The sequence below is a fragment of the Pogoniulus pusillus genome, chromosome 15, assembly GCF_015220805.1.
Source record: "Pogoniulus pusillus isolate bPogPus1 chromosome 15, bPogPus1.pri, whole genome shotgun sequence".
In the NCBI taxonomy this organism is placed as follows: domain Eukaryota; kingdom Metazoa; phylum Chordata; class Aves; order Piciformes; family Lybiidae; genus Pogoniulus; species Pogoniulus pusillus.
The window spans coordinates 25,090,379-25,116,997 of NC_087278.1; the positions used below are offsets into that span (position 1 = coordinate 25,090,379).

General features: G+C 53.0%; 1 protein-coding gene across 1 annotated transcript; it reads right to left on the bottom strand.

Annotated features, from left to right (window-relative positions):
• Nucleotides 1-5,026: 5,026 nt before the first annotated feature.
• On the bottom strand, nucleotides 5,027-11,310 carry LOC135181594 (T-cell surface glycoprotein CD4-like). Its single transcript, XM_064154830.1, has 9 exons — nucleotides 11,250-11,310; nucleotides 9,712-9,867; nucleotides 9,483-9,626; nucleotides 8,375-8,650; nucleotides 7,585-7,947; nucleotides 7,225-7,467; nucleotides 6,726-6,844; nucleotides 6,459-6,526; nucleotides 5,027-5,115 (listed from the first exon to the last, which is right to left on the bottom strand). The coding sequence occupies exons 1-9, from the start codon at nucleotides 11,308-11,310 to the stop codon at nucleotides 5,100-5,102; spliced, it is 1,446 nt and encodes a 481-aa protein (XP_064010900.1). The 3' UTR covers nucleotides 5,027-5,099.
• Nucleotides 11,311-26,619: the final 15,309 nt, after the last annotated feature.

Sequence of the window (26,619 nt, forward strand, 5' to 3'; positions counted from 1 at the left end):
CTGTTCTCTGGGCTCTCTCCAGTTGTTCAAGTCCTCAGTGTCTCCTGAGAAGGAGGACTATGACAGCCTGTAAAGCCCTGAATTGTCAGAAGGAAGGGACCCCACAGAAGTGCTCCCAGAAGGACTCCTGGCTTTCTCCTCTGCCTTCAGTGCTGCGGGGCAGCGCTGGTGCTGTGCAGTGAGCTGCTGCAGAGGCTGTGAAGACACCATGCTGGGTCAGAAGTGAGCCTGCTCTTGTATGGCTACAGACTAGGCCTGGGCAAAATGTTACTGCAGGCCACTGCCACCTCAGCTGTAGACTTATCAGACACATCTATCTCGATACTTCAGCTTTGCACAAGCTTCTTCTCATCAGGTTTGAACTTCCACCTCCATCTTTCCTTGAAGCCCACGCTGAAGCTTTCAGTATTGCACTCAGCTGGGAAGCAAAAGCCATCTGGGACTTGCTCTGTGGATGATTTTTTTCTCAGTTAGGGCAATCTGTGCACCTAGGGACCAAAGAAGGTTCTTCTGGGGAAAGATACAGCAGACAGGACTGCTGCCAAACAAAAGAGATTAATGAGATTGGAGCCTAGAGTGGTTTGTGCTTGCAGGGGACTTCTGAGTAGGGCAGGGTCACAACTGCTGAGCTCCAGAGCTGCTGAGAAAATGTGCAGTGCTGGGGAAGCCTTTTTAGTTCTTGTCACACCCATCCAGATGGGAGAACTGAAAGCTGTGCACTTACAGGCATCACATCTTCTGTAACACCCAGCCAGGCCAGCTGAAAATGGGTGCAGGGACTTGTGATGAAGGCCACCAGCATCCTGGCCTGGATCAGTGATAGTGTGGCCAGCAGGAGCAGGGAGTAGTTGTCCCCCTGTACTCAGTGCTGGCAAGGCCACACCTTGAGGATTGGGGTCAGTTTTGGGGCCCTCACTCCAGGAAGGACATTGAGAGTCTGGAGTGGTGCAGAGAAGGGCAAGAAAGCTGATGAAAGCTCTGAAGAACAGGTCTGGTGAGGAGCTGCTGGGGGGCCTGGGGTAGTTTAGTGTGGAGAAAAGGAAGCTGAGGGGGGGCCCTCATTGCTCTCTGCAACTATCACAGTATCACACAGTATCACACAGTATCATCAGGGTTGGAAGAGACCTCACAGATCACCAAGTCCAACCCTTTAGCACAGAGCTCAAGGCCAGACCATGGCACCAAGTGCCACGTCCAGTCCTGCCTTGAACAGCCCCAGGGACGGCGACTCCACCACCTCCCCGGGCAGCCCATTCCAGTGTCCAATGACTCTCTCAGGGAAGAACTTTCTCCTCACCTCCAGCCTAAATCTCCCCTGGCACAGCCTGAGGCTGTGTCCTCTTGTTCTGGTGCTGGGCACCTGAGAGAAGAGAGCAACCTCCTCCTGGCCACAACCTCCCCTCAGGTAGTTGTAGACAGCAATAAGGTCTGCCCTGAGCCTCCTCTTCTCCAGGCTAACCAATCCCAGCTCCCTCAGCCTCTCCTCGTAGGGCTGTGCTCGAGGCCTCTCCCCAGCCTTGTCGCCCTTCTCTGGACACGAAACTCTCTGAAAGCAAACTACAGCTCTGTGGGGGGGTGGTGGGGGGTGGTGGGGGTGTGTGTTGGTCTCTCAGTAACAAGTGATGGGATGAGAGGAAATGGCCTCAAATTGCCCCAGGGGAGGTTCAGGTATTAGAAGAAACTTCTCGAGTGAAAGGGTTCTCAAAGACTGGCACAGGCTGCCCAGGGAGCTGGTTGGATCCCCATGCCTGGAGGTGTTGAAAAGAGGCAGAGATGTGGTGCTGAAGGACAGGGTTTAGCAGCAGCCTCAGTCAAGTTAGAAGATGGTTAGGCTTGAGCCTAGAGCTCTTTGCCAAGCAGAGCAATTTGGTAATTCTATAGTTCTGTGCTTCTGCCATCCTCTCAGTGGAAGTGTCCAAGCTTGTGCTTTGAGGCACTCAGGGGCTTGGTTCAGCTGCCAAAGCCTCAGGTGAGCTTCTGAACTGCTGGGGATGGCTGCAGTGCCAGATGAGCTCAGGATGGACACTCACCCTGCATGGTGTTCCCCTGTCCAGAGACAGTCCTGGACAGAGCTCAGGATGGATGCTCACCCTGCATGGTGTTCCCCTGTCCAGAGACAGTCCTGGGCAGAGCTCAGGATGGATGCTCACCCTGTATGGTGTTCCCCTGTCCAGAGACAGTCCTGGGCAGAGCTCAGGATGGATGCTCACCCTGTATGGTGTTCCCCTGTCCAGAGACAGTCCTGGACAGAGCTCAGGATGGATGCTCACCCTGTATGGTGTTCCCCTGTCCAGAGACAGTCCTGGACAGAGCTCAGGATGGATGCTCACCCTGTATGGTGTTCCCCTGTCCAGAGGCAGTCCTGGGCAGAGCTCAGGATGGATGCTCACCCTGTATGGTGTTCCCCTGTCCAGTGACAGTCCTGGGCAGAGCTCATGATGGATGCTCACCCTGCATGGTGTTCCCCTGTCCAGAGACAGTCCTGGGCAGAGCTCATGATGGACACTCACCCTGCATGGTGTTCCCCTGTCCAGAGACAGTCCTGGACTCTCGTGTGGGTGGAAGGAGGTGCAGACCTGGGTGCTTTAGCAGTTATCTGAGGAGAAAGTTCTGCCTGCAGGCGCAGGAACTGGCTTTGGTTATGGGAACTGTGCCAAGCACTTTGTCATGATCATTATATTGACCACCAGTGACCCTGTGCTCATTTTCCATTGTACAGCTCCCAGAGCTGACCTGTCCTTAGGCCCTGGTGATGCTTTGTGTAGCAGACTGATGCCCTTCAGCTGGCTCCCAATGTGTGCTGGCTGTGCTGGGCAGGACAAGAGCAGGACTGTCCAGGATATGAATAAAGGCTTTGTCAAGTGTTGTGTGAGTTTGTGTGCACAAGCACAAGGTGTGGGAAGTGAAACAGCATTTGGGCCAACCTTCATCACTCCTGGCTTGGTGAGGATGATGGTGCAGGAGCAGGCATGACACTGGTGGTGCCCCACACCTGCTGCCACAGCTGCCTGGGGCTACATCCTCACTTGAGGGGAGAGATGGGAGGGGGGGAAGTGCAAGATGCCCCTCTCAGCTCACAGGTGTTGTCTCTGCCGTTGTTGCCAGCTGTCAGTGACTGTGCTGCTGGTGTGACTGCTACAGAGGTGCCCCTCCTCCAGCAATGGGCATCCTGCACTACAGAGAGCATTTCCCACAGCCCAGAGCACCTTTCTGCCTCTCCCCAGCAAGCCCAGTGCAGATGAACAAACCTGGAGCCCAGCCAGACAGTGGAAGGACTTCTCTGAACACCAGGCTTCTGTGCACACCTGTTAGCACTCTTTGGCTTCCAGGACAGTTAGGACTTTCTGCAACATGCTTTTGCTTCCATGGTAAATTCCCTGGGCTTTTCATTCCCTCTTCCCATCTCCTTGAGCCGACAAAGAGTGATTTTGGTGAGAAGAGTTGTCAGTGACTTTCTGTTCTCTGCACTCTGTGGGCTTGTTCAGTCCAAGGCTGCTTTGTTCTCCTCAGCAGTTCCTTTTGTCACTTCCCAACACAGCCTAGCTGGAGGCCTGTATCTAGTGGAGTCACTCAGGGGTCCATACTGGGACCAGGACTATTCAATATATTCATCAGCAACCTGAATGAGGGTATGGAGGGCACTGTCAGCAAGTTCGCTGTTGGCACCAAACTGGTGGCAGTGGCTGACACCTCCTCAGGCTGTGCTGCCATTCAGGCAGACCTGGACAGGCTGGAGAACTGCTTTGAGGCACTTAGTGCCATGGTCTAATTGATTGGACAGGGCTGGGTGCTAGGTTGGACTGAATGATCTTGGAGGTCTCTTCCAACCTGGTCAGTTCTATGATTCTGTGATTCTATGAGAGCTGCATGGGGAGAGATTGAATTAAATCCAACAAGGTCAAGGGTAGATGCTGAAGGCAGTGGAACATTTCCCTGCTGAGGACAGGCTGAGGGAGCTGGGGCTCTTGAGCTGGGAGCAGAGCAGCCTGAGGGGTGACCTCAGTCATGTTTGTCAAGATGTGCAGGGCAGTGTCAGGAGGACAGAGCCAGGCTCTGCTCAGGGATGTGCAATGACAGGACAAGGGGCAGTGGGTGCAAGGTGGAGCAGGGGAGGTTCCACGGGAACAGAAGGAGAGTGTTTTTCACTGTGAGGGTGGCAGAGCCCTGGAGCAGGCTGCCCAGAGAGGTTGTGGAGTCTCCTTCTTTGGAGACATTCCAGGCAGACCTGGATGTGTTCCTGTATGACCTGCCCTCGGTGACGTTGCTCTGGCAGAGAGGTTGGACTTGATGATCTTTGGAGGTCTCTTGCAACCCCTAACATTGTGTGTGATTCCCAAAGTTAAGTTCTAGATGAAGTTTCACTACTCCTTCAGGCTCTGATTTCCAAAGGCTGTTGGTATCCTGAGCTGCCATCCCAACAAAACCAATCCTGAATTGTCCCACTGCTTGCAGTGTTTTCACCTGAGCATTGGTTTGTTGTGGGAGAGGTGAGGATTGCAGGTGGAGGGCTGGGTCAGGAGGGTACTGTAGGGCACAAACTGCTCAGGAAACCCAAATTGGAATGGTCAGATTTCATGGAAAGCAGAGGGGTGGTGTGTTAAGGAAGGCTCCTGGCAGTCAGAGAGGCAGGAGATAGAATCAGAATTCCACATCCTAGTGGGAAAGGGAGAAAGATGAATTTGGAGTTCAGAAAGAAATAAATTCATATGGGGGGGGGAAGTGAACCCCCCCAACCCCAATGCAATTTATTGTAGCTCAGGCAGGTAAAAGAAGTGCATCAAGCTGGTTCCACAAGGAGGTCACAAGAAGGACATGAGCGAAGTGGCAGCATGTCTCTATGTGTGTACACATAGCTGTATCTTAGTGCCCCTCCTTGCACAACTGCAGAGCAACCAGAACCCCTGAGGGTTTCTTGTCTTGTCTCTCAGCTCCCAGCCAGACAACATCCCTCCATGCCACCAGGCTGGGGGAATGCTGAAGGAACGAAGAGTTACACCAGAACAAGAGCTAGGGAGATGGACTCTAGGAGCACTGTGGACTGGCAGGTGCTCAGGTACGGCAGAGGCTCCATCAGCCCTTCTGAGTCCAGGGCTGCAATACTATTTCTTCAGCTGGCTGCAAGGGAAAGGTGGTGTGTGAGTAGCAGCAGTGCAGAGGTGAAAAGCTTCCCCTGGATACCTTGAAGCCAACCACCCCCCCGCTCATTTTTTTGCATAGTGTAGAGAGTGACAACCTGCTCCTGTAGCTGGGGATGGCAAACCTGCTCCTGTAGCTGAGGATGGCAAACCCTGCTCCTGTAGCTGAGGATGGCAAACCTGCTCCTGTAGCTGAGGATGGCAAACCCTGCTTGTGCATCCACATGGCTGCACAAATTGAGGTTTCAGTTACAGCCAGCTGCTTCCTTGGCAAAGACAGCTAAAGAACAACTGTATCAGTGCTTGTGCTGCACGAATTTGATGTGGCTTTGAGGGCTTTGTCCTCTCCTTATGGGGAACTTTTTGTTAACCTTGATAGGAAGTAGGTGAAAATGAGGTTTGACAGCTCATGTTAGCCAACCAGAGACACATCACAGCTCTGAAGTTGGCATTCCAGTCCCTGAAGGGGTCTGCAAGAAGGCTGCAGAGGCACTGTTTGCAAAGGCCTGCAGGGACAGGGTGAGAGACAATGGTCTGGAATGAGAGAAGAGCAGATTTAGACTGGATGTTAGGAACAAGCTCTGCACCATCAGGGTGCTGCAATACCATAACAGGTTGCCCAGGGAGGTGGTTGAGGCCCCATCCCTGGAGATATTGAAGGTGAGGCTGGCCAAGGCTGTGAGCAAGCTGCTCTAGTGGAGGATGGCCCTGCTGACTGCAGGGGGGTTGGACTGGATGACCTTTGGAGGTGCCTTCCAATCCAATCATTCTCTGATTCCATGATTTCTTATCAACCAAGGCCTTTAGCAGAGTGCATGGCCCACAGTGCTCTGTGATTTTCTCTGCTCTTTCCTTGCTTCCAGGAGGTTATCACCGATTCTCACAGTTCAGCAGAGCTGGAATTACATCATGCACAGATGGATTTAGTTTTAATTTGTGTTTCCTCTTTGGGCTTGGTTTTGTGCCCTCTCACCTCCGCAACCTCAGTATCCAGGTCCTAGATCCTCTGTAGAACATCTCAAAGGACTCTGGAGATTGGGTTTGGTTAAGATCTCTGACTACCAGGGCAATTCAGGTGAAACCTCTCTGCAGAAGCATGTTCCCCAGCACAGTGTTACTGTGGGTTTGGGGCAGAACAGGACATTCATCATGCATTGCTCTTTGCTCTCAATCATGGGTTGCCATGAGCTGCCAATGCTGCAGTGCAGCTGTGCTGTTTCACCAGTGGGCTCAAGCTCTGTTTCTCCCCACTTGACCACACTCAGCTTCCCTATCTTGAAAGCAAAGCCTTTGCCTACTCTGGATGCTCTTTTTGCCACTTACTGGTGACACTGGCATGTCTTGTTTTCCAGCAAGTATTGCCTTGCTAGTGCCATCCTCCTTGCCCGTTGCTGCCAGGAGAGAAGGAATAAACAATTGGTTATTGTTATGCTTCCTAGGGGGCAAGTGGAGGACTGTCTGATGACTGCAGACTGTCCATCTCTGTCCAGTTGCTTGGAGTCTGTTCTACCCCACATCCAGGCAGAAAACCAGACTCCTCCTGAGGTTTGGGGAGCCTTTCCTCTCTTTACCCTGCACAGAGGTACTCACCCTTCTCTGCTGCCATCTTACACCACTGATGATGCACAGGCATGCAAGGCCAAGCATCAAAACACTGCCTCCAACACTTGCTCCAATCACCACATATCTGGTCCAAGCAGGAGCTTCCTCTGTGGAAGGAGAGAGGCATTCAAACATAGAAACAAAAGAGAAGATGTGAGGGACATCACTTTGTACTTGGGAGTGAGGAGCAGGCTGTAATTATGTCTTCATTAAAGCTAAACTTCATTTCAGGATGTTTGAACCCTTGTGACAACTTTTGCAACAGCACAGGAAAGAAAGGGAAATTTGTATTTGACACTCTTTACTGAATACAGTTTTTTATTCAAGGTCAGGCTTGATGGGGCTCTGAGCAACCTGATCTCATTGGGGGTGTCCCTGCTGACTGCAGGGGGGCTGGACTAGATACCTTTGGAGGCCCCTTCCAACCCAATCCATGCTGTGATCCTATGTTAGGGCTTTTGAGTGGGTGAGATGCTAATTTCCATACCCACGGTGTAATTAAGGCTGATCTTGCTGTAGTTGTCTTCTATGAGGTGACAGTTCCAGAGCCCTGCAGCACTGACGTTCACCTCCACCCTTGCTTCGTTCTGCTTTGACTGCTTGGTGTCCCTCTGAGTGCCGTTGGCCCGTTCCCAGCGCAGGTGGGCGTTGGCTGGCAGAAGACTGGAGACCAGGCAGGTCAGGGTCGTCTTGGTCCCTCTGACGAGTGGCCCGACAGGGCTAGCAGAGACTGCGAAGGCAAGGAAAGGATTTGTGAGTGAGGGGATGGGGAGATGGGTCAACACAGGCTCGTGTCTTCTGCATTTCTGCAGCTCCTCAGCTCTTAACCCACTTCTTTTTCTCTCACCTTTCATCACCACCAGCTCTATCTTGCTCTCTGTGTGTTTTCCCTTGTACATCAGCTGGCACAGGTACTGCCCAGAGTGGTTAAAGTGGACTTTGGGGAGTTTCACCTTTACAGTACTTTTAGGTTTGCTTTCAGGGATCTCCAGCTGAAAGCTGCTGCTTTTTTTTGTCTCATGCTGCAGTCCTTGTGCTGTGACGTTGAAATCGAGTAGCTTATGAGCAGTTGCACTTGCATGTTGTGCCCAGTTCAACTGTCCTGTGAAGCCTTTGTTCCACTTTATCTTAAGGAAATTCAGGTGCCACGACATGGTGGCTGTGCTACCAACAGCTGCATACTTTCGTTCCAACTCTGCATTCTGGAAACCTGAATTGAGGAGAAACAAGGAAGAGAGAGGCAGGGAAAGTCATGGCTGCACTTCCCCGTGTCTGCTTTTGATCTGGAGAGATGCACTCTGTGCTCAGTGGAAAAAGGACATAGATAAAAGCTACCAGGAAGGGTAAACAGGACAGGTTTAAAGAGAGAAAGCTCCCAAGCTCACTGGGTCTGAGAAGAAGAGACTCCCAAGGAGAGGTGAATCCTCTCCTCACCAAGCCTGGAGAGGAAAACGAGAGCAAGCCTGGAGCAGAGTTCAGGCAGCAGAGCAATCCCCAGGCTGCTATGTCAGAAGCCCTGGGAAACTGACCCTGGAACACCTTTGCTTGGGATACTGGACAGCAAAAGCTCAGCTCATGAGCTGGAGGGAGCACAGGTTCCCAAGCCAATGTGTGAGCTGCATTTGGTTGTTGCATACCTAATACCTTGACATCAAAGAAGATGTTGTGATTGACGGCTGGGGAGTCTGAATGGATGTGACACATCCAGGTGCCGCTGTCTGTAGCCTCCAGTCGCTTTAACTTCAGAGTGTACTTTTGAGGGGTGCTGTTTGGCAAGAGTTGTGGTCTGACTGTGTTATTGTTACTGTCAAACAACTCGATGGTGAGGTCAGGCAGAGGGTGGGCTGAGCTCTGCGTTAAAGTCAGCTCAGGGACTTCATTTGGCAGAAAGTGCCCATCAAAAGGGATTATCACTGTAAGAAAAAGCACAGGCACTAAGTCAGCTCCTCTTCCTGCAAGAGAGGGACAAGTGTCACAGCAAAGAGGAAACATAGATTTCGTGCCCTGGAGATGAAGGAGAAATGGGCTGGGATAGCTCGGGCCAGAAGAAATGGAAGCTGGATAAAAGAAGGCCAAGGTCATCCTGGGGTGCATTAGAAGGGCTGTGGTAAGTAGATCAAGAGAGGTTCCCCTGCCCCTCAACTCTGTCCTGGTGGGCCCACATCTGGAATATTGTGTCCAGCTCTGGGCCTCTCAGTTCAAGAAGGACCTCAGGGAACTGCTTGAGAAAGTCCAGCACAGAGCCACAAAGATGCTGAAGGCAGAGGAACATCTCCCTACTGAGGACAGGCTGAGGGAGCTGGGGCTCTTGAGCTGGGAGCAGAGCAGCCTGAGAGGTGACCTCAGTCATGGTTATCAAGATGTGCAGGGCAGTGTCAGGAGGACAGAGCCAGGCTCTGCTCAGGGATGTGCAATGACAGGACAAGGGGCAGTGGGTGCAAGCTGGAGCAGAGGAGGTTCCATGGGAACAGAAGGAGAGTGTTTTTCACTGTGAGGGTGGCAGAGCTCTGGAGCAGGCTGCCCAGAGAGGTTGTGGAGTCTCCTTCTCTGGAGACATTCCAAACACAGCTGAATGTGTTCCTGTGTGACCTGCCCTAGGTGATGCTGCTGTGGCAGGGGTTTTGGACTGGATGATCTTTGGAGGTCCCTTCCAACCCCTGACACTCTGTGAGTCTGTGAAAGATGTTCACTCTGTGCTCCCCTCCCTGTTCCCTCCCCATGGATAAGAGCTCTCTAATCACTCACAGTTAAAGACATGCAGTGAGATGGTGACTCTGTGAGAGTCATATACACAGGTGTAGATGCCAGCATCAGACATCCTTAAGTCCTTCAGCTTCAGGTGCTTGCTCCGGGAGTCAATGGAGGAGCGATCAGCCATCGGGGCCCTGCCTTCCAGGAACACAAGTTTGCTTATGAGGGCAGAGCTGTCTCAGCCATGTGTTGGAGAGAGGGGACGATGGGTTGGGAGCCTTACCTTTCAAAGAAGAGGTTGTGAACACCCTTACAACAGTGTTATAGTACTTCCATGTCACACTCCTGTCAGAAGGAATGCCCCTGCAGTTCAGGATCACCTCTTGGCCTGCAACTCCAACCTGTAGTTCATTCTGCTGAGCCTTAGTGGGGACCAGACCTGAAAGCCAATACCCACCAAAAAAGGCACATGTTCACTTTCACAGGGGTGGCTCAGAAAATACTCCCCATGCCTCCAGAAAGATGCAGATAATTCTTCTCCCTCCCTAGATACCAGGAAAATGATCCTTAAATTCTGAATTATCCACTCCTTCATCTCATCTCTTCATCCATCCCTCCATTCCTCCATCCATCCCTTTCTCTCTCCCTCCATCCCTCCCTTCTCTTTTCAGCTCTGGACAAGGTTTAGCTGACCCACTGGTAGCAAAGGCAGAACAGCAAATGCCAGCCCTCCTTCACCACCCAGTCAAGCCCTGAGGCAGCACTGCCAGATCTACCCACCCTTGCTTCCAGTTTTTGACATGGAAGAAGACTAAAAGCTTAGGGAAACAAAAGGATAAAGTAAAAAAGGAAGCAAAAGGCCTGCTCCAGTGTTAGCTTCTTGCTCTTGGGGTGAGGACTATGTGACAGTAAAAGAAGCAGGATGTGTAATACTGAAGAATTGGGAGAAGTGGTTTCTTGGAAGAAGCACTTCCTTTCCTTCCCTCTAAAGTGGATTTCTGCAGAGCATAAGAAGGAGCTGGAGTGTCAGAAGTACAGCTGGGATAAGGGGGTTGTGCTCCACGTTGGACCAAAGAGAATCATGATTTTTATCTCAGACTGTGCAGTGAGAACTGCTGTTAATGTTGGTAGCTTTCACTTTGCTTTTAGTTCTAAGGTGCACAAAAGATTTCCAATCTTTCTTCTGTAACCAGAAGAATCAAAGCTGGTTAACTGAGAAATGCAGTTTGGCCTTACTCAATCACCTTTCTTTGCTGAAAAATGAGTGCTAAAAAGTCCACCAAACACCAGCAGCCAAGCCAAGGCAGTGGCATCCCATTTGTCAGGGCAGATCTGTGATGAGAAACAGAGGCTCTCTGCCCAGGCAGCTGGAGGCAGGGTGGAAGATGTGCTTGGTGTGCACCCTGGCTCTCAGGGGAACCTCACTCCTGCATCTCTCTGGGGCAGCACTCCTGATGATGCTCCAGACACTCTGGTTTCAGCTGGCAGGCCCAGCAGGCAGACTGGGAACAACCTGAATCCCAAAGCCTGAACTATCCATGCTGCCTCTGTAATAGCAGATGGACGTAGGGAGCCTCTCAGCTTTGAGCTCTCTGTCCTCATCTTCACTGCATGGCCCACAAAATGCTGTAGGGCACTGCAGGGATGGACCAGAGGAGGTAAGCAGGCAGCTGTCACATCTTCATAGCTGGAATGAGCCTGTCCTAAGCCAGGTGAGGCTTGTTATAGGGCAGACTGTGAGGAGACTGAAGACACCCTTCGTGTTGTGAGGCTTGTGGAAAGGCTGTAAGAGGCAGGAGAGTTTGCTGAAGCATGACTCACCCAGATGTAGAACCAGGAGGATGGCAGGCAGGATGATTACCACCGCATGGCTTGGCTCCATCACTGCAGCAATGCCCCTCCCTGCCGAGGACTGTCACTGCCAAGGAATGCTGTTCTGGAAGGCCCAAATGCTCTGTTAATCATGGACTCATGGAGTGGCTCAGGTTGGAAGAGACCTCAGAGATCATCTGCTCCTACCTCCCTGCCATGGGTAGGGACTCCTCTCAACTAGACTCAGCTGCTCATGGCCTGTTCCAGCCTGGCCTTAGACACCCCCAGGGAGGAGGCAGCCACAGCCTTCCTGGGCAGCCTGTTCCTGAGTCTCACCACCCTTGTGCTGAAGAACGTCTTTCTAAGAGTCAGCCTAACCCTGCTCTCCCTCAGCTTCAAACCATTCCCCCTTAACCCTAGACACTGAAAAATCCCTCTGCAGCCTTCCCATAGGATCCCTTCAGCTCCTGGCAGGCTGCTATTAGGTCTTCCTGGAGCCTTCTCTTCTCCAGCTGCTTCAGCCTGTCCTTATAGCAGAGCTGCTCTACCCCCTTGGTCACCTTTGTGGCCTCCTCCAGATGCTCTCCATCAGGTCCATGTCCTGCCTGTGCTGAGGGCTCCAGAGCTGGACACAGCACTGCAGGTGAGGTCTCCCCAGAGCAGAGCAGAGAGGCAGAATCATCTCTGGCCATGCTGCTTTTGATGCAGCCCAGGCTGCCATTGGCCTTCTGGGCTGCAAGTGCCCATTGCTGGCTCATGTCCAGCTTCTCATCCACCAGCACTCCTAAGGCCTTTTCTGCAGGGCTGTTTTCTGTCACCTCATCCCCCAGCCTGGTCTGATAATGAGGATTGCCTCGGCCTAGCAACAAGACCTTGCACTTGGCCTTGTTAAACCTCATGAGGTTCACCTGAATCCACTTCTCCAGCTTGTCCAAGTCATTCTGGATGACATCCCATCCTTCTGGCATATTGACAGCACCACTCAGCTTGGTGTTGTCTGCACACTTGCTAATAGTGCACTTGATACCACTTTCTATATGAAGACAAAGATATTAAACAGCACTGGTCCTGATACACACCCCTGAGGGACACCACTTGGCACCTATTTCCATCTGGATGTTGAGCTGTCAGCCACTACCCTTTGGATGCCACCATCCAACCAAGTCCTTATCCACTGAACACACCACCCATCCATTCCTTATCTCTCCAGCTTAGAGACACCAAGTGCTGGGGTAAGGTCCAGCTAGGTGAGCTGACAAGGTGAAGGGGCCCATGGCTGTTGGGGTGAGGGCACTTCTGAGTTCTCTGTCCCTAAACCAAAGCATGTATCAGAAAAAGGAAGCCAAGCAGGTTAACTCTCTAAGGAGCAGGCAAAACCCCTGTGTGACAGCAGGCACTGCCCAAGCCCAGAGTGCCTCTGTGCCATGGGCAGTGTAAAGGCCAACATCTCCTACTGGAGGATAATTTGATATTGAAATCAATTTAAATGATCAGAGTGATGAAACAATCAAAGCATAGAGAATATCAACACTGCATTTACATGGGGATCAGGGCTGCAGGAACAGATATTGTCTGCCTTGGCTTCAGTGGGGCTTTTGACACCATCTCCCTTAACAACCTCATAGGTAAGCTGAGGAAGCATGGGTCAGAGGAGTGGACAATGAGGTGCATTGAGAACTGGCTGAGGGACAGAGCCCAGGGGGCTGTGATCAGTTGGTCTGGGTTCTCCTGAGCTGGAGTGTTCACCAAGAGGGCCTCTGTCAGACATCCTGACTGCTGTGTGCCCAGAGCCAAAGCAAATGCAGTGAGCAACAAGAGGTTACTCACCAGGAAGAGATAAGGAAGAACTTCATGCCAGGAGGTCGCCAGCAGAAAGTGGCCACACCTGAGCAGACAGCAGGGGAGGTCTGGCAGGGGCTGCAGAAGGAGCAAAAGCTGCTGAGCAGGTTGGCAGCTGACAGGCACCTGGACAAGCAGCAGGGTTTCCAGAGGTCAGACTGGGATTCACTGTGAGACTTCTGGCACTGACTGGGAAACTCAAGGGGCTAAAAGGGACTTAAGCACAGCTCAGGAGCACAGGGAGTGAAGCTGCTCTTCTCTGGGTGCTCAGAACAGGGGCTGCTTCCTGAACCAGCTCCCTGCCTGTGTCCTGGCAGGCTGCCTGACATGCACAATGTGGACATCAGCATCCTCACAGCCAAGCTTCAGAAGCAGGGCTTGGATGATTAGGTGGTGAAGTGGGTTGGGAACTGGCTGAAGTACAGAGCTCAGAGGGTTGTGGTCAGTGTGACAGAGCCTAGCTGAAGGCCTGTGGCCAGTGATGTTCCCCAAGGATCAGTACTGGGTCCAGCCTTGTTCATCTTCAACAACCTGGCTGAAGGCACAGAGTGGGCCCTCAGCCAGTTTGTGATGGTACCAAACTGGGAGGAGTGGCTGACACCCTGCCAGCTGTGCATTCAGTGAGACCTGGACAGGCTGGGAGCTGGGCAGAAGGGAATCTTTTGAAGTGCAACAAGGGCAACTGCAGGGTCCTGCACCTGGGGAGGAACAACCTCATGGACCAGGACGGGTGAGGAGTTGACCTGCTAGGAAGTAGCTTTGTGGAGGCGACCTAGGAGTGCTGGTGGACTACAAGTTCACCATAAATCAACAATGTCCCCTTGTGGGCTAGGAAGACCAATGATATTTTGGGGCCCATTAAGAAGAATGTGGCCAGCAGGTTGAAAGAGGTTCTCCTCCCCCTCTATTCTGCCCTGGCGAGGCCTCCTTTGGGATACTGCATGCAGTACAGGGCTCCCCAGTTAAAGAGAGACAGGGACCTACTGGGGAGAATCCAATGGAGGGCCACAGAGATGCTGAAGGGATGATAACGTCCATGTTATGAGGAGAGTCTGAGAGACCTGAGGCTGTTTAGCCTGGAGGGGAGCAGGCTGAGGGGAGATCTTTTCTATGCTGATCAACACCTAAAGGGCGGAGATGAAGAGGAAGAGGCTGGGCTCTTTTCAGTGGTGCCCAGTGATGGGACAAGGGGTGACAGGCACAAACAGGAACACAGGAGGTTGCACTTGAACTTAAGGGGAAACTTCTTTCCTTTGAGAGTGACAGAGCAGTGGCCCAGGCTGCCCAGACAGGTGGAGCAGTCTCCACTGGAGACCTTCAAAATGCTCCTGGTTGTGTTCCTGTGCAGCCTGATCTAGACGAACCTCCTCTAGCAGAGAGGTTGTTCTGGATGATCTCAGAGGTCCCTTCCAAGCCCTAACGTTCTGTGCCCCTATGGTTCTGTGACCAACGCCCTGGCAGCCAAGCAGATGCTCACAAGTGCACTTATGAAAAGTACAGGTGCAAGAGTGAGCTGCAGCCCTGTGCAGCATCAGAAGGGAAGCAGGTGGCAAAGGCAGATTTGTGGGTCACCTCTTGCAAAGCGAAGCCACCACCCCAGCCCCACAGAACATTTGCATGAGCTGGTTTACAGCAAAACAGACGAGGCAGCAGTGTGCCCAGGTGGCCAAGAGAGCCAATGGCATCCTGGCCTGCATCAGGAACAGTGTGGCCAGCAGGACAAGGGAGGTTATTCTTCCCCTGTACTCGCCATTGATCAGACCACACCTTGAGTGCTGTGTCCAGTTCTGGGCTACTCAATTCAAGAGAGATGTTGAGATACTGGAACATGTCCAGAGAAGGGCAACAAAGCTGGTGAGGGGCCTGGGACACAAACCCTATGAGGAGAGGCTGAGGGAGCTGGGGGTGTTTAGCCTGGAGAGGAGGAGGCTTAGGGGTGACCTCATTGCTGTCTACAGCTACCTGAAGGGAGGCTGTAGCCAGGTGGGGTTGGTCTCTTCTGCCAGGCAACCAGTAACAGAACAAGGGGACACAGTCTCAAGTTGTGCCAGGGTAGGTCTAGGCTGGATGTTAGGAGGAAGTTGTTGGCAGAGAGAGTGATTGGCATTGGAATGGGCTGCCCAGGAAGGTGGTGGAGTCACCGTCCCTGGAGGTGTTGAAGCAAAGCCTGGCTGAGGCACTTAGTGCCATGGTCTGGTTGATTGGCTAGGGCTGGGTGCTAGGTTGGACTGGATGATCTTGGTGGTCTCTTCCAACCTGGTTGATTCTATGACTCTATGATGTGGTTGGAGATTGCTTCTGCCTGATGCAGTGGCAGTGATCAAGCAAATTGCTTGACTGTGCCACAGAATAAAGGGTGGCCAGAAGGCATCTGCATTCAGCTGGCTCAGAGCAAGCGCTGGCGTAGGGCCCTGTGGGTAGGATCCATTCCTGAGACGACAGAAGAAACCTCACCCCCCCTCTGAGCACTGGTGTCACCTGTCCCAGCAGGAAAAGTCAGCCCCCACTGTAAACCTACAGTGGGTTTGAAACAGTTAAAACCATTAAGCATCCTACAAAACGTGAAGGCAAGGGACGGCTGCAGCGCAGTCCCCGCGGCTTGGCTGCCACCTCTCCTCTGCCTGCCGTCTCATGGCTTCCATTTCCCCTTTGCCTTCCTGCTGCTTGGCTATCGACCAACCCCCCCAGGCAGAGCGCCCTGGGACTGCTGACCTGCCGACCCCCCGCAGGTGGGCAGATGCAGGTTGCCGTATCTTTGCTTTCCTGGTTCTCCCCTTGCTTTCGTGTGCTCTGCATCCCTGCTTCGTTCATCTTTCTACTCGTGGGAGATGCCGGCGGGAGGATGTTTGCCCACACGCAGCGGGGGCTTGGGGCGCCTTCAGCGAGGCTTTCTTTCCCACACAGCCTCTCTCTCCCCGTTTTCTTCCCATTCCCCCCCCGTCTCTGCCTCCCCCTGTGCCCCTGCAGGCTGGATGGCAGGCGGTGCAGCGCTGGAGCGTACACATCTCAGTGGGCAGGGCCCTGCTGTGTTAGCTGAGCAAGCTGCTCTCGTTAGCAGATGCCCGTAGCAGACCCGCAGCCTCCTTACAGGCAGCCCAGCTCCGTCTGATGGTGCTTCTCCTGAATTCAGCGGTGTCAGGGAGTGTCCCCAGGCACTGGAACACACTCATCAGCCCTGGAACATTTCCTGACACATTTTTGGCCCAGGACAACTCTCCCTCTCCTGAGCGACTCCCAGGATGCTTTTAGGTGTTAGCACAGGCCAGGGACCGCTCCCATTAGACAACTGGCATGGACCCAGCTCATTCTGGAGGTTAGGAGCACTTAACAGCCCAGACCATCTCATGCTGGTTGGCCTCTGTGCCAGGAGCAGTTCAGACACACTTAATTTATCAGCACATCCAGCAACAGAGGAGCAGGGCTCCCTCCCAGCCAAGCACCCATTGGCATTTCATTTTAACTCCCCCCCTTACTGAACTGGTTTAATTACCTCTTGGCTTATTTTAGTAATCCCTGCCTCCCCAGGAGAGGAGAAACGGAGAGCTGAGCTAGAGAGTGGTCTCACTCCAGGGAACGATGCTTGCAGGGCAGAGTCAGTCCCAGAGAACATCTACTTGGGAGAGGACCTCTCAGTCCCTCCAGCACCGAGCCCCAGCGGGTGAAGGCTGCAGAGAGCTGTGCCCCGGGGCTGGCATCAGCATGACACAGGAGGAAACCGAAATGAACAAAGGAACACCCAAACCTCAGCAGCCACTCCTGGCGCAGAGGAGTCCATCTCCCCCTTGGTGCACTCTTGTGTCTCTTTCATGCAGTGTGGTTTTCTTGTTTTCTCCTCTTGCTCTGGCTTGTGGCTGAGCTTTTGATCTCACAGCAGCTCACTCTGCTGGGGCAGGGGGTGGGGAGGCCTTGCCAGGCAGCCATCCACACAGGGGGTCCACACCTCGGCCCTTGCTGCCATGCTTGCATTTCCCCTTGCTGGGGGTGCCAGGCGAGAGCTGCGGGACGCAGTGGCCTCTGGCCTCTGCATATGGAGTGGGCTTGGCTCAGTCTCACAGAGGATGATCACCCCTCTTTCAGCTTCAACATCTACAGCAGAGCTGACCTGGCTCTTCTACTGAGTAGCAGCATCCTTGGAATTACTAATGCTAAAGCAAACGTGTGTGAGCAGCCCGCGGGGCGAGAGAGCAAACAGCAGCAAGAGGAAAGGTCCTTCCCTGGGCACAGTGCCACCCCTCTGGCCGTCCTGAGCTGCTGTGGCAGGAGGGCACTGAGCAGGGTGCAGCTGGAGAGAGGTGCTGCTGCCAGGATGAGGCATGGCAGCCAGGCCCCATGTGAATGCCAGCTGATCTCTCCTCAGCCATAAAGACCCCCTAGCCTGGCTGCTTTCCTGGACACAGGTGAAGGCCATGAGAAGTGGCTCCACCTCTGCAGCCCAGGCTGCTCCCTGTGGATTCTAACCCCTTCTGCAGCCTAAGGGGAAGCCAAGACCTTTCTTTACTGCATAGGCATTTCAGCACTTCCTTTCTGAGTTTCCCCCTCCACCTAGCCCCTTTTCTTTCCCACTAACCCTCTTATTTTGGCTGCACAAACCATTTTTTGTCTTACAGTTCACAACTGCAGCCCAGAGGAGAATTTTTAAAGCCCCTGGGGGTTGTGAAAACACCAAGAGGCACTCCAAAGGCAGGCCTGCAGCACCCTCCCAAGCCATCCACGTGGCAGGGAAGACATTCAGGTATTGTGGATGCAGCTGTCAAAAGAGGAACAGCAAGATCTTCTCCTGCAGTTCACTTGATGTGCAGCCCGGGCAGGAAAAGGTCAGGTCAGCACAGCTAACTGGCATGCTTCAGAGCAACAGTGCATCCCTCTGGATTTGTCCCTGGTGAACACAGGGGCTCTGCCTGAAGCTGAAGCAGAGCAGGAGGGCACTGACCCTGAGCACCCAAGAATCACAGACTCACAGAATGTCAGGGGTTGAAAGGGACCTCCAAAGATCATCCAATCCAAAACCCCTGTCAGAGCACCTAGGGCAGGTCACACAAGAACACATCCAGGCAGGTTTGGAATGTCTCCAAAGAAGGAGACTCCACAACCTCTCTGGGCAGCCTGCTCCAGGGCTCTGCCACCCTCACAGTGAAAAACACTCTCCTTTTGTTCCCATGGAACCTCCTCTGCTCCAGCTTGCACCCACTGCCCCTTGTCCTGTCATTGCACATCCCTGAGCAGAGCCTGGCTCTGTCCTCCTGACACTGCCCTGCACATCTTGACAAACATGACTGAGGTCACCCCTCAGGCTGCTCTGCTCCCAGCTCAAGAGCCCCAGCTCCCTCGGCCTGTCCTCAGCAGGGAGATGTTCCCCTGCCTTCAGCATCTTTGTGGCTCTGTGCTGGACTCTCTCAAGCAGTCCCCTGAGGTCCTTCTGAAGCTGAGTGGCCTCATGAGTGGAAAGGGACAGATGCTCAGTTCAGATGGGGCAAGCCCTGACCTGCTGCGGGCAGCTTTGGCAGCCATCTTTGTGAAACTCTGGGGAGGAAAAGCCTGCAAATGGATCTGAGGCTAAGATGCACCAAGGACATCTGAGAACTGTGCAGGTTCTAGTGGAGAGCATTCATCAGTGACCCAAACTCATAAAGGACCACGTGCCACTGAGGTGCCTGGCAAAGGCTGAGCAGGACACAGCATCTGAAAGCTGAACAATTCAACTGGAAATGGAACTCCCATTTTGAACGGGGCACTAATGCACAGAAAGGGAAGGGAAACCTCTTCTCTGGTGTCTTTAACCTGACAGGGTCCCTCCTTCTCCAAGAAGTTGTGCTCGCTCAGCCCTCAGCTCGTGGATCAGGCTGCATTGGCAGGCAGTGGCAGGCAGTGAGGCAGTCAGCCTGGATTAGCAGCAGAGACCCCTGGGGTCTCAGCGCGCACAGATGCAAGCAGACATCCCTAGTTAGCCAGGGTTGCCATCTCCTTGTTTTCCAGGCTTTTGTTGTAGAACAAAGTTCCACTTCCTGAAGGGCACATGGAGAAAATGATAGCAAGTGGCAGCTGGTGTAGGGCTGCTCCTCAGCGCACGCCTTGGGCAGGCGAGCTCACCAGTGACTGGCCTGCACGTAGGGCATGGGTTTAGAATATCTGTGAGAGCTCCTGGCTCCAAGGCAGGTTCAGCTTCCCATAGCTCCCCTTTTTTTTTAACCCCTTGCAGGGAAAGATCCAGGGAAGCAAACACTTTTTAGTTAAACCCAAAAGGCATTGGAGAATTGCACAGGCACAGAAGCGTTATCAAGTCAAAGGTTCAGGATGGTTTTACATAAGACCTTTAAGTGGGGCAAGACCAATCCATGCTTGCTGAAACAGCAACTTGTGTGGAAGAGTAAAGTTCATAACATTAAAAAAACCGAAAGAGATTGGCCTCTGTTCTGAGAGAAAGAAAGCAAGCAAGAAACAGAGATTGGCATCTGTTCTGAGAGAAAGCAAGCAAGAAACAGTTACCTTACCTCTGTTCCTCCCCTCTGCCTCTGTGCTTCTGTCTCCTTGAGTTTGTCACCTGCTGTGACTGATCTCCCCCAGCTACAGCAGAAACAAAAGAACGAAGCTGCTCTTCAGAAAGCAGCTGAAGAGACGTTGGCCTCGATGTCTCCACCTCTGCAGCCAGAACGTCAGCAAGGTCTTGCTGCCGGCCCAGGCTGCGCTGACATCCGCCAGCGATGCTGCTCCTCCAGGCGCAGCGGAGCTCAGCTCTGCGAGCCAGCAGAAGTGGAGACCATCGCAGGAGGCAATGGGGAGGATGAGTGTGCACGACAGAGAGAGCTCATTGGCCGTGTGGCCGCTGATGGGAGGCCATGGCGGAGCCCAGACGTACGAGTGAGTGGTGGGAAGCAGGTTCTGCTCTGCCGGCAAAGCAAGCAAATGGACATCTTAGCTGAGCAGACGCAGACCCGACCTGGACCTCTGATGCCCTGCAAGACCAAGCTGCCCTCCATTTCTGCCCATTTTCTCCTGCATCGTCACTAAGAGGAGGCATGTCTGAGAAGCAGCCCATGGACCTGGCACCAGGGGTTGCACAGGGCTGGTAACAGAGGAACAGGGGAGCACAGAATCACACTGAATCCCAGAATGTTTAGGGGCTGGAGGGGACCCCAAAAACCTGCCCTGCCAGAGCAGGACCCCTGGTGATATGTTAGGGCCACCTGTCCATGCAACGTGACTGAGATTTGGGGTGAGATGAGAGAAGGGACCTGGGGGTGCTGATTGATACCCACCTGAACATGAGCCAGCAGTGTGCCCAGGTGGCCAAGAGAGCCAGTGGCATCCTGGCCTGCATCAGGAATGGTGTGGTCAGCAGGAGCAGGGAGGTCATTCTGCCCCTGTACTCTGCACTGGTTAGACCACACCTTGAGTGCTGTGTTCAGTTCTGGGCCCCCCAGTTTAGGAGGGACATTGAGATGCTTGAGCGTGTCCAGAGAAGGGCAACGAGGCTGGGGAGAGGCCTTGAGCACAGCCCTACGAGGAGAGGCTGAGGGAGCTGGGATTGGTTAGCCTGGAGAAGAGGAGGCTCAGGGGTGACCTTATTGCTGTCTACAGCTACCTGAGGGGAGGTTGTGGCCAGGAGGAGGTTGCTCTCTTCTCTCAGGTGGCCAGCACCAGAATGAGAGGACACAGCCTCAGGCTGTGCCAGGGGAGATTTAGGCTGGAGTTGAGGAGAAAGTTCTTCCCTGAGAGAGTCATTGGACACTGGAATGGGCTGCCCGGGGAGGTGGTGGAGTCGCCGTCCCTGGAGCTGTTCAAGGCAGGACTGGACGTGGCACTTGGTGCCATGGTCTGGCCTTGAGCTCTGTGGTAAAGGGTTGGACTTGATGATCTGTGAGGTCTCTTCCAACCTTGGTGATACTGTGATACTGTGGTAATATTTTCCTTCTAGAAGTGGTAGGTTGATCTTGGCTGGCCATCAGCTGCCACCCAGCTATTCTCAGCAAGGCAGAGGGAGAAAATAGGATAGAGAGATCTCATAGGTCAAGATAAGAGCAGGGACATTGCTCACCAGTTACCACCATGGGCAAAGCAAGCTCAGCTTGGGGAAAGATTAATTTAGTTTACAACAAATTAAACCCAGAGTTGGATAGTAAGAAATGAAAACAAAACTAAAACCAGCTCTCACCAGCCCTCTTTTCTTCCCAGGCTAAGCTTCACACCTGACTCTTCTGTCCCTCCTTCCTTCCCCAAAGTGTTGCAGGGGGACAGGGTCTGGGGACTATGGTCAGTTCATAGCACTTCTTCCTGCTCATGCTGTTCTCCTGCTCCACCATGGGATCCTTCAGCAAGTGCTCCAGTGAGGGTCCTTCCCATGGGCTGCAGTTCTTTGTGCTCACCTCAACATAAGGCACCTTTTGCAGTGAGAGCAGTCACTGGAACAGCCTCCCCAGGAAGGTGGTGGAGTCCTCATCACTGGAGGTTTTCAAGGTGTGATTGATTGGATAGGGTGCTGGATAAACTCATTTAGAGCTCCTGTCCCAGGAAAGGCTGGATCAGATGAGTCATGAGGTCTTGCCCAACCTGGGCTGTTCTATTGTTTGATGATTCAAACTGCTCCAGTATGGGGCCTCTGCACAGGGTTCCATCCTTGAGGAATGGGCTGCAGGAGCACATCCTGCTTCACCATGGTCTTCTGCAGGGGCTACAGGAGAATCTCCATTCCACTGCTTGGATGGAGCACCTTCTCTGCACCTTCTTCACTGGTCTTGCTGTCTGCAGAGCTGTTGCTCTCACATGTTCTCCCTTCTCTCTCACAGCTGCTGTGCAGTGCATCTCACCCTCTCTTAAAACAGTTGCCACAGAAGCACCACCAGCATCTCTGACCTGAGGTGGGTCAGGATTGGGGCTGGCTTGCTGATCACAGAAGTCATCCATGCAGCCTCTCTGCTACCCAAGCCTTGCCATGCAAGCCCAAGGCAAGGTTACTCGCAGGTAACCTGTGCCACTGCTGAACCTCAGCTGTTTCCCTTCTCTGAAGGGTGGAGGAGGGGGCTCTTGTGGTTTTGCACCCACATTTGGTGTCTCTCTCTGAATCCCAGCCTCAGTCAAGACGGCGGAAACCCACTGAGCCCCAGACATGGCTGAGATTTCATCTCCCCGCCACCCACTCTTCTCCTCTTGGCACTGACTTGCCCCTTTCTGGGCAGGATGGGGGTGCAAGATGCAACCAGGCTTTGGAATAGCAGGGACAGACACAGCACTGAGGTTCATGACAGAATCATAGATTCACAGAATCATTTCAGTTGGAAAAGACCTTTAAGATCAAGTCCAACCACTCTCTAAGTGTATCAAGTGTCCTTCAGCACCACATCTCTGCCTCTTTAGAACACCTCCAGGCATGGGGATTCAACTATCTCCCTGGGAGCCTGTTCCAGTGTTTGAGAACTCCTTCAGCCAAGAATTTTCTTCTAATTTTCTTCTAATATTCAACCTAAATTTGCCACCAGATGTGAAAGGAAGAGCACTGATGAGACCTCAAATGCAACAGGTGGTCTGCTGGCTGTGTCTGTGGAGAAAGATGAAATTGTCTCATCAGAGAGCAAGAGACAGAAGTGTCCCAGTGTGAGATGCAAGGTATGGGGCAGGACAGGATGAGATGTAAGTGTTTGGAGCCTGTGAAAGCCCTGTGCTGAGACTCAGTGCTGCCATGAGAGCCTGCCACATCACAGCAGCATCTTCAAGATGCTCTCACATGTCTGCAAATAGAAATGTCCCTGTTGATTTCTAGCTGACAGAGGGGGGCTTTCCTGGGAAAGTCAGAGCTGAGAAAAGACAGGTTGGGATTGCAAGACCTTGGAATGCCAAGGCTTGGGACTCGGGGGCATTGAGCTGATGCTTCAGTTCTTACAGGTCCCAGCTTGTCTTTCATCTGCTGAGCACACTGTAACTTAGAAACACTGGCTTGGTGTAAAGGGTTCATCCATGCAAACACCTCCCAAAGAAGTAAAACTTCAGAGTGCACTTGAGCCTGATGCAGACTTTCAAGGAGGAGCAGAGATGTGTGTCTGAGGTGACAAAGCTGCAGGTTTGCCCCCCCCAGGGACCCATTCTCACTCCAGGGAAGGGACTCAGGAGGTATCTTGGTCTCTCAGAGCTGCTACAGCTGCATGGCGACCAGGCAGTGCTGGGACCAAGGGGCACAGCAAGCAGTGATGCATTTGTGTCACTTCCACCCAAGCATCTCAAAGGGCACTGCAAGCATTAATTAAACATCAGCATCCAGGAGGAATGAATGATAATAGCCAGCTGTCCTCTGCTTTGAATTGAATAGTTCTGACAACTATGTAACCACTTTTATACTTCCATGTGAGTCTGGTTCTCACCCTGCTGGGACAGTGCCCATAGGGCACCCACAAGACCAAGTGTAGAGTCTGGCATCTGGAAAAGGACAACCCCATAGACCAGTGTATGCTGGGGACTGAGCTGCTGGAGAGCAGCAAAGGGAAAAGGGATCTGCTGGACAGAAGGATGCCCATGAGCCAGCAATGTGGCCAAGAAGGCCAAGGACATCTGGGGGTGCATTAGAAGGGCTCTGGGGAATATGTCAAGAGAGGTTCTCCTGTCCCTCTACTCTGCCCCGTTCAGGCCACATCTGGAATAGTGTGTCCAGCTCTGCCCCCCTCAGTTCAAGAGGGACCTCAGGGAACTGCTTGAGAGAGTCCAGCACAGAGCCACAAAGGTGCTGAAGGCAGGGGAACATCTCCCTGCTGAGCACAGGCTGAGGGAGCTGGGGCTCTTGAGCTGGGAGCAGAGCAGCCTGAGGGGTGACCTCAGTCATGGTTATCAAGATGTGCAGGGCAGTGTGAGGAGGACAGAGCCAGGCTCTGCTCAGGGATGTGCAATGACAGGACAAGGGGCACTGGATGCAAGCTGGAGCAGAGGAGGTTCCATGGGAACAGAAGGAGAGTGTTTTTCACTGTGAGGGTGGCAGAGCCCTGGAGCAGGCTGCCCAGAGAGGTTGTGGAGTCTCCTTCTTTGGAGACATTCCAGGCAGACCTGGATGTGTTCCTGTGTGACCTGCCCTAGGTGAAGCTGTTCTGACAGGGGTTTTGGACTGGATGATCTTTGGAGGTCCCTTCCAACCCTGACATTGTGTGACTGTGAAAAGTGGAGCTTATGTGGCAGAGTCAGTAGAAGAGACCCTCAACCAAATTTGTGGCTGTCATCTTTCCCTGTTTTCTTCCCTTCAGAGACACTCCCCTCCCACCCTGCTCTGTCTCTCTGCTCTAATCCCATCCAGCAGTACTTTTGAAAAGTGGGGTTGGTGAATAACAGATTCTCTCAGACCTCCACGGAGAGAGGAAGCTTCCAGGCATGCCAAGTGGCGACAGAGGTTGTGCTGGGGGATATCTGTCTGCAGGCACTTGGGAGTCTCTCTGCAGATACTTTCAGTGTGAAGAGAAGACTCTAAGCACATACCATGAAGGTTAATTTGCTGATCAGAGTGGAAAACCAGGAAATCTCCAGAGATGCTCTTCATGAGCCAGAGGTCCCCTGTATTTTGGCAGGAGGTGTGAAGTCTTATGGAGAAAGATTAGCCAGATGTGCTGGGATGTTGGAGACTAGTCGAGGGCACTGGAGAGAGACATAGTCCAAGAATCACTGCAAAAGCATGTCACCAGAAAGTTAGAGGGGCTAAAGTGAGCCTAAGCAAACCCAGGCTGATGTTTAAAAGGTGCCATCAATGCAACGGGCGTGAGGCGTGGCTGGAGTGGCTGGGGACCTCCACCAGACGGATCTTACTGCCTTACCATTTATGACCTTGGCAAAAGGGACGGAAGGAGCTGGTGACCGCGTTTGTTAGATGCACAGCTGCAGGTTTCACTGGTAGAGAGAGCCCGCAGCGCGCCACTGGAAGGAGCTGGGCGCTCGGAGCGTTAAAGCGGGCTGCAGCCCAACGCCCAGCACGGCAGGTTGGGTTTCTGAGTAGCAGCTGTACCGCTTTTTTGTCTTAACTTGCTCAGCTGAAAGCCAAGGGAGAGAAGGGCCCGGGCTGGCTCCGGAGCAGCGAGGCGCCGCTGCGCGTCCCCGGTGGGCGAGTGGCCGCTAGATGGCGGCACGGACCCGGCTGCCGCTGCCGCTGCGCCCTCGCCCGCCCGGCGCCAGCGGGACGCGGCCGGTTACACCGTCCCGGACCCCTGGAGGCTGGAGGTCATCCAGTCCAGCCCCCTACTAAAGCAGGGAGACCCAAAGCGGATTGCCCGGGGTCGCGATGTCCAGGCGCGTTTGAAAGCTTGCGGAGAAGGAGACCCCGCAGCCTCGCTGGGCAGCCCGGGCCAGGGAGCCGGCGCCTTACGTGCGAGTGAAAGCTCTATTGCAGTTCCTGGCCGTTGCCCCCTGTCCACCGCCGAAACGAGCCCAGCCCCATGCTCTGGAGCCCCACTCTTCGGATTTCACAGAATCATGCAATCGCAAAATCCTTCGGTGCGAGCGACGTCCGCTTCAGAGTGCGGCTCCCGGCAGCTGCAGGAGTGATTCCCTCTGACCTGGCACTCCAGCAGGGTGGAAGCTCTTGAGCAGGATGGAGATGAAAAGCAACACAGCAACTACCCCAAACGCCTTGGATCTCAGTAGGCAGCACAAGATGCAGCAGCATTCTCACCAGGAGCTCGGTTTGAGGCAACTTCAAAACCTCAAAATGAGACCCCAGATGTTTTGGGCTTATTCATTGGTGCATCCCAGCACTGACTGCAGCCTTAGGAAGGCAGAGACTCCCACAAGCAGCTCTTTATGCTTTGGTCGTGGCTGCCTTTGGAACATTTTCCCTTGAGGTCTGTCAAACAAAGCCACTCAGTGGCTGCGGTTGTCACCTTTTTTCAGTGCCTACGTTTTGTCAGTGATGGGCATTTGGGTGAAGTGCTCTGCTGGTTACAAAGGCAAGACAGCAACACCGATGAAGCTTCAGATTTCATTCTCAGGACTTCAGGGGTGCTAGAATTTGTGCTTATGTTAATTTGTATTCGTAGAAGTATTTGTATTTCAATTTATACACAATCTTGTCTGAGGCCTCCTAGCCTGAAGCACAGCAAAAAGAGACTGAATCTGTGATTGTTTCTTTTCCAGTGGAATTTAATTTCCCCTTCCCCACCATGAAAATGTCTGCAATGAACAGGTAACTTCAGTAAAAACAGAAGAGAGAGAGCAAGAGAGAGAGAGAGAGAGAGCAAGAGGGAGAGAGAGAGAGCAAGAGAGAGAGAGAGGAAGAGAGAGAGAGAGAGAGAGCGCAAGAGAGAGAGAGAGAGAGAGAACAAGAGAGAGAGAGAGGAAGAGAGAGAGAGAGAGAGAGAGAGAGAGAGAGAGAGAGAGAGAGAGAGAGAGCAAGAGAGAGAGAGCAAGAGAGAGAGCAAGAGAGCAAGAGAGAGAGAGAGAGCAAGAGAGAGAGAGCAAGAGAGAGAGAGCAAGAGAGAGAGCAAGAGAGAGAGAGAAAGACAGAGAGAGAGAGAGAGAGAGAGAGAGAGCAAGAGAGAGAGAGCAAGAGAGAGAGCAAGAGAGAGAGAGAGAGAGAAAGACAGAGAGA

Excerpts from the sequence above, each read along its gene's own strand:
- LOC135181594 (XM_064154830.1), bottom strand. The coding sequence starts at position 11,310 with ATGGAGCCAAGCCATGCGGTGGTAATCATCCTGCCTGCCATCCTCCTG. Across the intron at positions 7,948-8,374 it reads CTTTGATGTCAAGGTATTAG|GTTTCCAGAATGCAGAGTTG; the intron begins GTATGCAACAAC and ends TCCTCAATTCAG. Across the intron at positions 7,468-7,584 it reads AGAGCTGGTGGTGATGAAAG|TCTCTGCTAGCCCTGTCGGG; the intron begins GTGAGAGAAAAA and ends TTGCCTTCGCAG.